Source organism: Beauveria bassiana (assembly GCF_000280675.1).
Source record: "Beauveria bassiana ARSEF 2860 unplaced genomic scaffold BBA_S00022, whole genome shotgun sequence".
Lineage (NCBI taxonomy): Eukaryota > Fungi > Ascomycota > Sordariomycetes > Hypocreales > Cordycipitaceae > Beauveria > Beauveria bassiana.
Window position 1 is genome coordinate 311,924 of NW_007930857.1, and position 12,937 is coordinate 324,860.

General features: G+C 56.7%; 4 protein-coding genes across 4 annotated transcripts; 2 read left to right on the plus strand and 2 right to left on the minus strand.

Annotated features, from left to right (window-relative positions):
- Window positions 1-277: 277 nt before the first annotated feature.
- BBA_07044 (ATP11 protein) lies at window positions 278-1,363 on the plus strand (the record flags this gene model as incomplete). Its single annotated transcript, XM_008602141.1, has 1 exon — window positions 278-1,363. One exon carries the CDS (start codon window positions 278-280, stop codon window positions 1,361-1,363), a length of 1,086 nt encoding a protein of 361 aa, XP_008600363.1.
- A 379-nt stretch (window positions 1,364-1,742) lies between these two features.
- BBA_07045 (sterol esterase) lies at window positions 1,743-3,677 on the minus strand (the record flags this gene model as incomplete). Its single annotated transcript, XM_008602142.1, has 1 exon — window positions 1,743-3,677. One exon carries the CDS (start codon window positions 3,675-3,677, stop codon window positions 1,743-1,745), a length of 1,935 nt encoding a protein of 644 aa, XP_008600364.1.
- Window positions 3,678-5,150: 1,473 nt separating this feature from the next.
- BBA_07046 (ATPase protein) lies at window positions 5,151-9,454 on the plus strand (the record flags this gene model as incomplete). Its single annotated transcript, XM_008602143.1, has 3 exons — window positions 5,151-5,325; window positions 5,384-8,762; window positions 8,872-9,454. The coding sequence occupies 3 exons, from the start codon at window positions 5,151-5,153 to the stop codon at window positions 9,452-9,454; spliced, it is 4,137 nt and encodes a 1,378-aa protein (XP_008600365.1).
- A 292-nt stretch (window positions 9,455-9,746) lies between these two features.
- Window positions 9,747-11,559, minus strand: BBA_07047 (Thioredoxin-like protein; the record flags this gene model as incomplete). The annotated part of the gene is made up of 2 exons (XM_008602144.1): window positions 9,747-11,204; window positions 11,308-11,559. The coding sequence occupies 2 exons, from the start codon at window positions 11,557-11,559 to the stop codon at window positions 9,747-9,749; spliced, it is 1,710 nt and encodes a 569-aa protein (XP_008600366.1).
- Between the last annotated feature and the right edge of the window lie 1,378 nt (window positions 11,560-12,937).

A 12,937-nucleotide genomic window follows, 5' to 3' on the forward strand; every position in this document is an offset into this window, starting at 1 on the left:
GTTCAACCAGCCCCAACGCTCGCTAAATGGCCGCTGTAAATTAATTAAACCAATGATGATCAACTGACGTCCCGCGAGCTTGACCTGATTCGCCGCGTGGTGGGGCCGCTGACGTCGAAGAGCCCCCATTTATCTCGGCCTGCACCTCTTACCATACGGCGAAAAAGGAAACGAGCTTGGAACATCTCAATAAAGCCGCTGCCATTCCATTGCGCCCGCCCGTCGTGTTCCCTCTTTCCGGCTCCAAACCAAATTGAACATTCTTGGCTTTGCAATCATGGCCATGGCCTCCTCCGCTCGCGGCCCCGTTTGCCGCCATCTCACAACCGCCGCCGCCGCCGCCTCGCTGCGTACCTCGTCGTCGTCGTTGTCACGGCATCATCGGCTGCTGCCGGTCCAGCGTCGGTGGGCTCAGGTCCATGACGTGCGCTTCCTCACCACCCACAACGCGGTGCCTCGGGCCGTGCTCGACAAGTATCGCGATAAGCTCGACAACAAGGCCAAGAGCGAGGGCCACGCGTCCATTGACGACCTCCGCGCCGCCTACGCCGACCAGATTCTCGCCCAGCGCAAAAAGGGCGCCATCGACCCGGCCATTGACCAATTCATACCCCAGGCACCCGACACTCCAGTCGCCCAGCCCAACCGCGGCGACCTCCCGACGACGAAGACGACAACGACGAACCCCGATGAACACGCCCGGCAAGAAAAGCAACGCGCCGCCGCCGCCGAGGCCGCGCGCAAAACGGCCGCCTCGGGCGAGAAGCCCGCCGTCAAGACGCTCGATGAGATCCTCGACCTCGACAAGGTGCGCGCGCTGCCAGAAAAAGAAATCACCGCCATCTGGCGCCTGCGCCACGCCGCCTCGCCCTCGCGACTCTCCGCCGTCATCCCCGCCCCGACCTACGCCGCCATGGAGGCGCTCGCGCGCCGCGCGCCGCAGTTCGTCCTGCCCGTCCCGCACGAGACCCAGGGCGCCGAGATGCATTTCCTGCAGTGGGTGTTTGACCCGGCCTCGCGCACCAGCACCGTCCTCTTCACCCAGCTCGCCGAGTACAAGACGCGCGGCGAGTTTGCCCAGCCGCACACCACAATCACCCACCACCTCGACCTCGCCGACGACAAGGGGCTCGTTCTCATGCAGGGCCACGTCGTGGACAACCGCGGCGTCAAGCCCGAGCACGCAAAGTGGCTCGCCGTCTGCCTCCAGCGCTTCTACGGCGCCTGGGAGGCCGGCGTCGAGCTGCAAGGCGAGCGCAAGGAGCGCGCAGAGGCTCGCAAGCAGCTGCTCGAGTGGTTTGCCGCCGGCGACGCACGCTTTAGTGTCGAGAAGTTGCTCGAGGAGGCTGAGCGCATGGGCTGAAAAATGTAATCTTAGGATGTACACGACTTACACAATCGGGATAGACTGCCTGGGATGGCATCGTTGTACAATAGGATTGTCTTGCATTCATCTATCTGTACATTAAAAGCCTGACGCTAAATATGCATACAACATGCTATTTTTCGTCAATAGAATACAGCAAGAACATCAAAACACCAAGGCCTCTTCCAAGTCAAAACACTTGTCCGCTGGGGCCCGTATACTCCCATCTTCGCCTTTGTTTTCGTTGCTGCTTCTTGATCATGACAAATTCATATATGTTGCGGCAGAGACTGACAGAAACAAAAAGAAATCGCAAAAGTCACAAGAAAATGTGCCTCAAGTCTTTAAAAACGCCTCGACATGTTTGTCCGACTCCTCAGGCCTTGGATATATGTTGTTGTGTCGTCCGTTGCGCGACCGCCGGCTGCCACTCAGCTACCCCCCCACAGCCAACCGGAACAATGCACTCTTCTCTGCTCGTCCACGTCTTCCACAGGACCTCGCGTACTTCGACAAAGACTTGGTCCACGGCATCCATGGCCCACAAGACGTCCAGATGCTCGTATCCGTCCACCACTTTGCTGTGGACGAGCTTGACATGAGGCTCCCGGCCGTTGCTGAAGCGGCGCAGCAATTTTCGCCCGTCGACAAGCTCGTCCTTTTCGCAGACCCATAGCGCCATGGGCGGCACCCTTTCGTCGTACCAGGCCGTGGCGCCGCGGCCGTACAGCCGCCGGAGCTCCATGTCCTCTTTCGTCTGGACTCTGAGGGTGCCTTGCGCGTCGCCGTGCGCATCTTGCTGGTCAAGCTTGTCTTCGCCGCGCACCGTCTCCCTGGTGGCCAGCACGCACTTGTGCTTGGCGAAGCCGTCGCCGCCGAGCCACCAACGCATCGTCTCGGCGCTCACGTGGACGGGCGCGAACTGGAAGAACCGGTCGCGCAGGCCTCGGTCCCATCGCCCGTCCGTCCACCCAAACAAGTACGAAAACACCTTGTATCCCAGCCAGCCGTAGAGCCGGGGTGGCACCAGCCCATGCATCTGCATCATAAACGGGATGAAGCCGTGTATGCCAAACACGCACCGGAACATGGTTGGCGACAGCAGCCGCACGAACCGGAAATAGGTATTCTTGATCAGCGGCCCGGCGTATACGGCGGGGGCCAGCGCGCAAAACACAGAAATTTTGTCGCCCAGCTCCGGCCGCTGCTCCTTTGCTAGGGCGACAAACGTTTGCGCGGTGCCTTGCGAGTGGCAGACCAGACCTAGCTTCGAAAAGCCCGTGTCGGCGAGCACGCGGTCGATGAGCGCCGAGAGGTCGAAAACGCCCATGTGTGTCAGGTTCCAGCACCACATGCGCGGGTCGCTGGCGCGCAGCACCTCGTGCCGGGGCTCGAGGCCGCAGCGGTTGTTGCCCAGCCACACGTCGTACCCTGCTTTACACAGCCAAAAGGCCATGGACTCGTCGTCGCCGCAGCAGTAGGCGCCAGAGCTCTGTAGCAAGCCGTGGAGCAGCAAGACTGGCGCCTTGCGCTTGGCTTCAGGGTTCCTACGCCGCATCTTGGATTCCTGAAAGATGCGGCGGCGCTTGGGGGCCGATTCCTCGGCGCTCGTGTACTCTGACGGGTCGTACACGTGCCAGAGATCGATGAGGAACCCGTCTTCCGTCTTGACCTTGATTTTCTCGACGTCGAGGCCTACTCTGCGCGCATAGTATGACACGTCGTTGACAATGAGATCCTGGCCGCCTTCGGTGGGCTGATAGCGCTGGGCGAGGTCTTCTTGGTCGACGGGGTCGCTGCCGCAGGACATGCGCCGCTTCCAGGACCGCTCCTTGGCTCGTCGTGTGTCGGCGCGGCGCCGCTCTTCTTCGTAAAAGAGGCGGCTCTCATCGTAATTGCGGAGTGTACATGTGAAGAATGCTTTGTGAATGATGGCGGGGATGCTGGTAATCATTGACGCCAGGACAATGCTGAGGAGGAAGAGCAGGCTGAGGATTGACGAAATGCTCCTGAAGAGTAGATATTGAACCTTTCTGGCGGCTGTTGGTGGTCCATAGACTGGCAGGGCTGCGAACAGGCTCGTGATGTGAAGTCCATTGGCTTCATCTTGGTCCTCTTGTCCTGAGGGCTCACACTTTTCCTGAGGCTGCTTGTCGGAGATGTTGCATTCACCAGGTTCTGCCTTGACCGGGCTGGCATCTGATTGTAGGTCGGACGTGAGACTACTCTGTAAGCTCAGACGTGCTTGTGCGGCATCGTTGGAGGTCAACGTTGTTATCGAAACGATGGGTGTTTGCTCCACCGCAACCATGGCTGAAGTGTCGTGAGGGTGGATTACAGGGAGAGAGATGGTGAAAGGCCGCGAGGGCCTCGCAGACGATATTTAGCTGCACGACAGCCACCCCACAGCCACGGTCATGCAACTGATCTGCAAAGGACGGGGTCTGTTCATGCGAAGAGAAAGTCAATTGATCGAGTCAGACAATGCACAGATCATCAGACTGGAGGCGGAGATTGGGCCCGCTAAACCTGGGGTCGGCGTTTGCAGGCGGAGCACATGTGACAGTCATCTTAGCATAGAAGAAGGACTTCACTTTCAAGTTTTTGATTTGTCTATTCCTTGGATTTTTTGCATCTATTATTATATGAAGCTGATTTATGGATACAGTCGTGGTCATATCTCGTTTGTGTTGAATCCCCGAGCAACTCCAACCTAGCGTCGAGAGCAATTCGGCAGGGTTGAGCACACTAGGGCAAAGTGGTACAACACGAACAGGAAGGATCAAGAAAAATGATGGACCTTCTTCGAGGTTTTCTTATCCGCAGTATGCCACTTTACTGTGAGGCAATTCGTCCTGGCGGTATCGCTCTTAGTCTGAAGCAGCTGGTGCCTTGTAAGCTAATTACTGTACTAACGATGGCTTGCCATTAGGAACGTTAATGACAAATCATTCTTTTCTTGGAGCCGAGGAGAAATGCCGAATAAGGGAGTTGACTTTTTGATTCTTTCTTGTTTATTATATATTACTTATGCTGTACGAGTGGGTTATAGCGGTAACCCTTACGTCATTAAACAAATCACGTAGTTTTTGAGAGTTAACCAAACTATGCATTCTGTCAGGTAGTTAATGTCATTCTTGTCAATAACCATTCCAATCACCAGTGTCGGCGGCTTGCCAGTGCTGTTCATCATAGACGCTGACATTCCGTGAAAACCCCCAGACGGCGCCAACAGCGCCCAGCGGCTGCCACAGCGGGCTTTGACCCCGGATTGCCTCCAACAAGGCCCCAAACTCTACCCAAGCCACCAATGACCCCCTGGAGCATCGATACTAACCGCTTTCGCAAAGACCCCACCAATGGCAAAGGCCGACCCCAGCATGCCCAGCAAGTTAGCAACTCAGCAGCTCTCTCTGCCGAGGCCTGCTCCGTCCACTTTCATGGTCGCATTCAACCGAGCTAGCCATTGCCCGAAGCATTACCTTCTCCAAAAACCTTGACAGTTCCACGCCTCTCGCATCGCATCACGGCCGCTGCTGCACTCCAATTGCACCACTTCCAAAGCTTCGCGCCCCATTTCACCCAGCAGTATTCGAGCTCGCTGCATCCCGCGAGTTCTCGGTACCCGTGTCCCTCGTTCCTCGGCCTGCTCCGGCGAGAGCTATGCTGCGGGGCGGCTAACCCGAAGCTCTGCATCACCATTCGTAGCCCGCGGCAGCTGACAATCTTTCTCTGCTTCCATTGCTCTCGATACCACAGCAGCTGTCTATCCTAAGCCGCCATCATGACGACAGCCTCGACCAGCGCGGCGGCTGCAGTACCTCGGCAAAAGATTCGTCGCCGACGTGCTGACAAGCCTGCCCTCAGCTCGCGCCTCATTCTCGACGACCACATTAAGAGCGATGTCGGCATCCTTTCAGAGGATCTCTTTACTGATCTCTTTCCTCACTTCCGCCAGAGTATGCTGATGCGCCATTACTTGCTACTGGTCCGCGCTGTTGCTAACCTTGCGTGCAGACACCGATAATGAGAATTCCCCCGAAATACACCACATTGCCATTGCGCCTTGGATGCCAAACTCCTCTTCCACCGGCGGCGCCTGGTGCATTGTGCCGGTTGTTCGCTCCTCTGCACTCGCGCACTCGACAGTCCAGTTCTCGCCCTCGTCCCCCGCCCTCCAGAGCTTCGCCGTCACCCTGCAAAAGATTGCCCCCTCCAAGCTCACCAGCCATAGCCGAAGCGGCATCGAGATTTTAGTCCTCGATGTAGCTGCTGTTCCCCTCGAGACCGTCTTTGTGAGTCTGGAAAGCGAGCTTACAAAACGCCTTGAAAATGGCGAAGGTACTTTTTTCAGAGAACACCCTACTCAGCAAGTCGCTCGCGGCACCTTGCCCCAGGAGCGTCTCATGACGGCGCTGCGTGCCGCTCTCGGCACGCTCAAAGTTGTACATACTGGCGATCTCTTCCCGTTGCCGCTGCCACCGCACCCAGTAACACATCTACCACCCAATCCCGGCAAGATTATGCTCTGCGAGCCCGTCGCGCAAGGTGTTTTGACGCCAAACACCAAGGTTGTGCTTATGCGCGGACGAGTTCACCGGCGACAAGAACGGAGCTCATCGTCCCTGAGCCAGCTGAATGGCACTGTTGATCATGGAGAGGATACCAGCGCGGACCAATTTTTCTCTGCTGCTGAAGAGCGTTACAAGACCGATGCCCCTCAGGACCAGACTGAGACAGAAAGCGCAACGGAGACAGAGACCGACCTATCTGGCGCCGAGCAAGAAGACGAGCTCTCGGACGATTCCATGGACGACATGATTTCCCTCGAAGCCCCTGAGCTGCACGCCACCAACGTCAACGGGCCTGGCACCATGGGGCCTGGCACGCCCATGACAATCGCCACTCTGCGAGGCCGCAAAGTTAGCGGCATTCAGACCCCGGGCTCCGTGTTTTCAAACTTTACTGCGACGACGGCACGAGCCGACAGGCCTCGCGGTCGTCTGTTCAAGGCGCATGGGCTCCAGCGACCGATTCCTTCCGAAATATTACATCCGAAACCCGCCGCCCATGACGACGAAGAGGCCAGAATCTACGTCGACATGTCTTCGCTCTCCAAGATTGGGTGCTTTTCTGGTGACTGGGCTCGCATAGAGATGGCTGAAGAGCCACCTGCTAATGGCTTCGGCGCCTTTGGACTCGGCAGCTTTAGAAACAACGACGCAGAGCCCGCCATCTGGCGTCCCGTCAGAGTCTTTGGCCTTCCAGAGGGCTACTCAGCACCGCGAGCTGTAAGCAGGATAGCTGGCTCGCGCGGCGGCGAACGGCGCATGTCCTTTTTTGAATCTCAGATTCAGCGCCCTACCAGCCCTGCAGCGTATGCTTCACCTGTGCTCCTTGCCAACCTCGAAAATGCGACCCATCTGCGGATCTCTGCTCTCAAGAAGTCTTCATACCAAGGAAAAGGCACCAACCCACGCTTCGCAAGTGCGGCGCATCCACCTTATGCTCGCGACATTACCATTCAGCATGTACGAACTCCAGTCTCTGCTGAACGAGCCTACCAGACGGCCGTTCTCGGTGGGCTGAAGCGCTACTTTGCTGACAAGCTACGGTTGGTTCGCACCGGTGATTTAATTGCCGTGTCTGTTGATTCTCAGCTTGGCCGCGCTTTGCAGGAAGCTGTTGGAGCCGGGGGCTCAGAGGTCGACGATGTCATGGCACTCACCACCAGTGATCAGGCCGACGGCTCCCATTACGACGGCGTCGCGTGGTTCAAGGTCGGACACATTCAAATTCAAAAATCTGACGAGGACGAAGATGACACTGCGGAAGGCTTCTGGGGCTCCGTCGCGTGCATCGACAGCTCAACCGTGGCTATGCACGGGTCAGGCTTCGTGACGAGCCGCATCCCTGGCACCAGCCACAGCACCTGGCCGTACTATCTTGGTCTCCGAAAGGCTCCCAAGTTGGAAAGCGATTCTGCGGCACCACAGGCGCTATCTGTCACGAAGCATGAGCACATTTCGCCTCTCCGCCGGCAACTGCGCGAGTTGCTAGTTGCGGCCACCAGCCAGCGTGCAATCCACCTCAAGATGCCGCCCGTGGCTATTCTTCTCACGTCGACGCACCGGATTATCGGAAAAACGACATTGGCGACGACTTCATGCGCGGACATTGGTCTCCACAGCTACGAGATTGATGCCTATGATATTCTCAACGAGGGAGGCGGCAGCGGCAGCGACGTCAAGACGGAAGGTTTCCTGAGAACACGGGCTGAGCGCGCCGCGAGCTGCGGTGCCGACTGCTGCGCCCTGCTCATTCGGCACATTGAAGCGCTCACCGCGGACCGCATCGAAGCCACCTTGAAGGAGATTCTCGAGGACGCGCGTGTTCTCATTGCCACTACCAATAATGTCGACGACGTCCCCGATGGCGTCCGCGCGCTCTTTACGCACGAGCTCGAGATGGGCGCACCCGACGAAGCGGAGCGCGAAGCCATCTTGCGCGGCGTCATTGGCGACCGCGGCATCACGCTGGATCCCAGCATCGATCTCAACTCGATTGCGCTCAAAACGGCGGCCCTCGTCGCCGGCGACCTCGTCGACGTCGTGGAGCGCGCCTCACTCGCCCAGCGCGCACGGCTGGAGGCTCTCTCAGCGAAAACCAGCGGCGACGGTCTGCTCCCGCTCACGGTCCGCGACGTGCAGGTCGCGGGCGGCCCGCTGGCACGCTCGCTGACGGCTGCTGACTTTGACGTGGCCGTGGAGGCGGCGCGCAAGAACTTCTCCGACGCCATTGGCGCGCCCAAGATACCCAACGTGACATGGGACGACGTCGGCGGGCTGAGCAACGTCAAGGATGCCATCACTGAGACGATTCAGCTGCCGCTGGAGCGGCCGGAGCTGTTTGCGCGGGGCATGAAGAAGCGCTCCGGCATCCTGTTTTACGGCCCGCCCGGCACCGGCAAGACGCTGCTGGCCAAGGCCATTGCCACCGAGTACAGCCTCAACTTCTTCTCCGTCAAGGGCCCCGAGCTGCTCAACATGTACATTGGTGAGTCCGAGGCCAACGTGCGGCGCGTGTTTCAGCGCGCGCGCGACGCGCGACCCTGCGTCGTCTTCTTTGACGAGCTCGACTCGGTCGCGCCCAAGCGCGGCAACCAGGGCGATAGCGGCGGCGTCATGGATCGCATCGTTTCGCAGCTGCTCGCCGAGCTCGACGGCATGTCGGGCGGCGACGACGCCGGTGGCGTATTTGTTATTGGCGCCACCAACAGGCCCGATCTGCTCGACCAGGCGCTGCTGCGTCCGGGTCGCTTCGACAAGATGCTGTATCTCGGCGTGTCGGACACGCACGAGAAGCAGCGCACAATTCTCGAGGCCCTCACCCGAAAGTATGTCTTTCCTCTCATCCCAGACCTCCTTTCCTCTACAACTGCCCGCTTTTATTCTTGTTTTCGTCTTTTTTTTTTCTTTTTTTTTCATGCTAATCGAACAATGCAGATTTACCCTCCATCCCTCCGTCTCGCTCGCCGCCGTCGCGCAGCAGCTCCCCTTTACCTACACGGGCGCCGACTTTTACGCCCTCTGCAGCGACGCCATGCTCAAGGCCGTCACGCGGCAGGCTACGGCCGTCGACGCCAAGGTCCGAGCCCTCAACGCCGATCCATCCCGCGCGCCCGTCTCCACCGCCTACTACTTTGACCACTTTGCGACGCGCGACGACGTGGCCGTCACCGTCACCGAGCGCGACTTTTTGGATGCCCACGACGAGCTCATCCCCAGCGTGTCGGCCGGCGAGCTGGCGCATTACGAAAAGGTGCGCGCCATGTTTGAGGGTGGGCGTGGTGGGGGGGAGAAGCAACAGCAACAGCAACAGCAGCAGAGGCCGGGTTCGTCGAGGAGTAGCAGGCCAGGCACGGCGACGGGGTCGGTAATAGGCGGAAAGGGAAAGGGAAAAGCGGTGGCGGTGGCGAGTGGTGAAGATGGCGCGGCGGTGGTGAATGGGATAGTGAACAAGGGAAAGGGCAAGGCGGTGGCGGGGTTCCAGGATGGGACGGCGAGTGATGATGAGGATTTGTATTGAGGGAGAGGGACGGAGAGGGGAAAAGAAGGCATTTGCATGAAGTTGAAAATAGCTTTTTTGTTGTTGGACATGACATCTTCTGGGGAAAAGAGTATAGTGTACTGTACTATTTGTACTTTTTAACATGAGAAAACCCTTTCCAACTTTTGATCACATGTGAACTCGTGCTTATGTGTTGTATAAACAGTTGAAATATTGAATTTTGAAATGCAGAATTGCTTGGCTATGATGTATTCTCATCTTGAAAAGGAGTAATGATTCCGACCTTTTTTCGCCGCAGGCGCATCGTGGTCTACTTCTTGGCCGCTGGCTCCTCCTCATCAGAGTCTTCCTCCTCCTCGCCATCATCGTCATCGTCATCATCCGCTGACTTCGCTGCTGCCTTTGCCTTTACCACCTCAGGTTTGGCCTCTGTCGCAGGTTTTGCTGCCATGGGTTTCTTCTTCTTCTCCTCATCCTCCTCCTCGTCGTCGCTGTCATCGTCTTCGTCCTCGTCCTCGTCCTCGTCCTCGTCGTTGTCGTCATCTTGCTTCTTTGATGCCGCCAGAGGTTCGGGCTTCTTCACAGGACCCTTTACTATTTCGTCTTCACTGTCCTCTTCCTCATCACTACTATCCTCCTCTTCGTCGTCAACTTGCTTCTCTAATGCCGCCGGCGGCTCAGACTTTTTCTCATGACCCTTTGCTGTTTCCTCTTTGCTCTTCTTCTCTTCATCATCGCTACTACTACTATCCTCCTCGTCCGAGTCATCATCATCATCATCATCATCATCATCCACAGCCGCCTGACGCCACTTTCCGCTTGTAGGACTCTGCACAGATGCCCCCAGGGACTCGTGGCCGGCACTCTTCCAGGTTGTACTCGTGGGGGATTGCAGGCTGGCAGTCGCAGTCTTGCTCTGGGACGCGGACGGTGCGGCGCCGGCAGAAGTCTTTGTGGGCGTCTTTGGTCTCGCATTGTCCTGCGTGTCTGACTTAAGCGCTGGCGTGACGGCAGCGACGGCCGCAGCAGCGGCAGAGGATACCGCAGCGACGGCCGAAGCAGCCGCAGCAGCTACAGGAGCTTTGACCCCTGATTTATTATTTGCTTCTTTCTGGGCAACCTCTTCTTCCTCTTTACTGTCTTCGTCGCTGTCATCGTCTTCAGCGTCATCTTCCTTTGACTTCCCATTCGCGGATGACTTCGTTTCGCTGTCCTTCTTGCCATCCGGAGCTGTCTTCCCAGCTCCATCTGTCTTGGGGGCTTCCACCTCTTCACCGGTATTCTTCTTTTGCTCGACCTCTTCGGCACCCTTTCCTTCATCTGCAGCTTCCTTGGTGTCTATTTCGACCTCCCGTTTCCCAGCCTCCTCCTTGCCACCAGTCTTCACCTCGGCGCTATCCTTTTCTTTGTCAACGGCATCTTTCTTTTCCGAGCCGTGCACCTTTTCCTTCAGGCTCTTAGACTTGAGTTCCTTGGCCTTGGCCGCCGCTTCAGTAGCTAGAGACCGCACTGGTAGCTCCTTTGTCTCTGGCGCAGCCTTCTCGCCAGAAGCTTTTTGAGATGCTGACCCGCCAGCAGACGCGCCGACTGCGTCAGAAATCGCCGTGGCGGCTTTTGTTGAGCCTGTCGTCGTCTTCTTGACGGTGCGTTTCAGCTTTGGCGCGGGGTGTTTATTGTGGATGTTGGGTATCGTGTGCTCGTCGTAATATATCTTGACATGCTGCTTCAGCTCGCCGTACTCGTTCCATTCTTCAACCTCGACTAGATCCTATACGTGGCCCTCGTTAGCATATTGCGCCACACTGATGACGGCCCAGATATCCAGGGCAGTTGAAGATGCAACTTGGGGGCAACAGATTATCAAGACGTACTCCTACTACAAAGCCTTCTTGGAAGAGACCGGGTAATTTTCTTATACGGCCGCCCTCGTCTTTTCCCGCTCTGCGTGCCCATAGACGCTTGGCCTTTTCGTTGGTGGCCATGTCGACGGCCTTGAAGGGCACTCGGTTGGCGCGTAAAATAGTCTCTAGACGTGACGTGGCTGTGACAATGTGCGATGATCCGGCCGTCAGAGACGTGAATATGTAAAGAGCCGGGTCCTCTTCAAAGGCAAGCGTTGCCATGGTGGGCGACGGTAGTCGAGCTTTTGGTTTGATCGAATCGATTTTCTGGCGCGCGCAGATTTAGGCAAGGGGGGGCAGCTTCAGAGCGTAAAAATGACGGTCCCGGGAGCCAGGACAGGTCAGAATATGTCTGGGTTTGAATTTGCGAAGGATGTGGCTTGCGCAGCTTTGAAGTTGGAAGCTTGATGGATTGCGAGGGGTAGCTTTTATGACAGCATGAGCTGGTTTAGCTTGCGATAGTTGGATGTGTTAGCGCTCACGTGTACAGTGTACAGTGAAAATAGAACCAGAGGGCATGCTCCTTCTACCCCTTTCAATAGAAGAAATGTTGGCTGAAATATTGTGCTAAATATATTAGATAGAGAGGCAATTTATGTTTGATCTCAAGAGTGCATTCATCTAAGGAGTTCGCTCGTTCCTCGCTCTGCGTTAAAGCCAGAGGTGTCTATCTTGACTTGAAGACTTGCATACCTAGGTACTTACAGTAGAAGCTCGCCTGCGTCCCTTTGTGACTCAAACACCCCCCCCCCCCCTCTTCCCCCTTCCCCGCCCCTCCCTCTAGCGTCGTCATATCGACAGAGCTTTTTCCTAGAAACAGGCCAACAAAGACAAAAGCCTACTACCAATGATATCTATTTTTGATTATTACATCAGCCGCCTTGCCTCTGCGAAAGGCTAATAGACTGTAGGATCGCGTCACTTAAAAGTCACGTGCATAGGATAGGTCCCGGTTAGGCCTTGACCACAACGCTCGTCTCTTGGCTCTACGAATAATAACAGCGGCTGTTGGACCAAAAGCAGTGAAATCTTCAGGATACTCTTTCGGTTCACCGTGTCATTCGTGAAGATCTCGGAGATTTGATGGAGAAGCGCGACCGGAGTATTGCCCAAATGCCCAGGAAAGCGCACACCATCCTTGCTATTAGTACTATGAGCGAACCTGGACAGCTCTGGCGACCCGAGCTGTGGGGGTGGAGTTGAAGCTAGCAACTTCAGATGGCGTCATAGTCGAGACAAGGAAAAAGTTACATGGCATATATTACGACCTGTAGGCGTGGCCTGCCACTTTGCGACCCGGACGGAGCAACTAGAATCTTGGAAGATTGGACTACACGGCGCACTGGGGCCATCGTAGGCCTTGATGTCCTGTATCTTGAGCCAAAATGGCGACATGGGCTCGTTAATGCGCAGCGGTAAAGAAGGCATCGCCTATCAGACGACTCAGAAGCGGTCGTCAGCTTGAGCTAGTCGGGCTACCGAGAATTCGAAACATAGTTTCTGGTTTCGCCCGAGGAGAGTGCATGATTGGAGTAGTTTGGGCGGCTAATAACTTATTGCCAGGGTACGTTGAAGTATGATGCTAAGTCTGGGCAGTCAA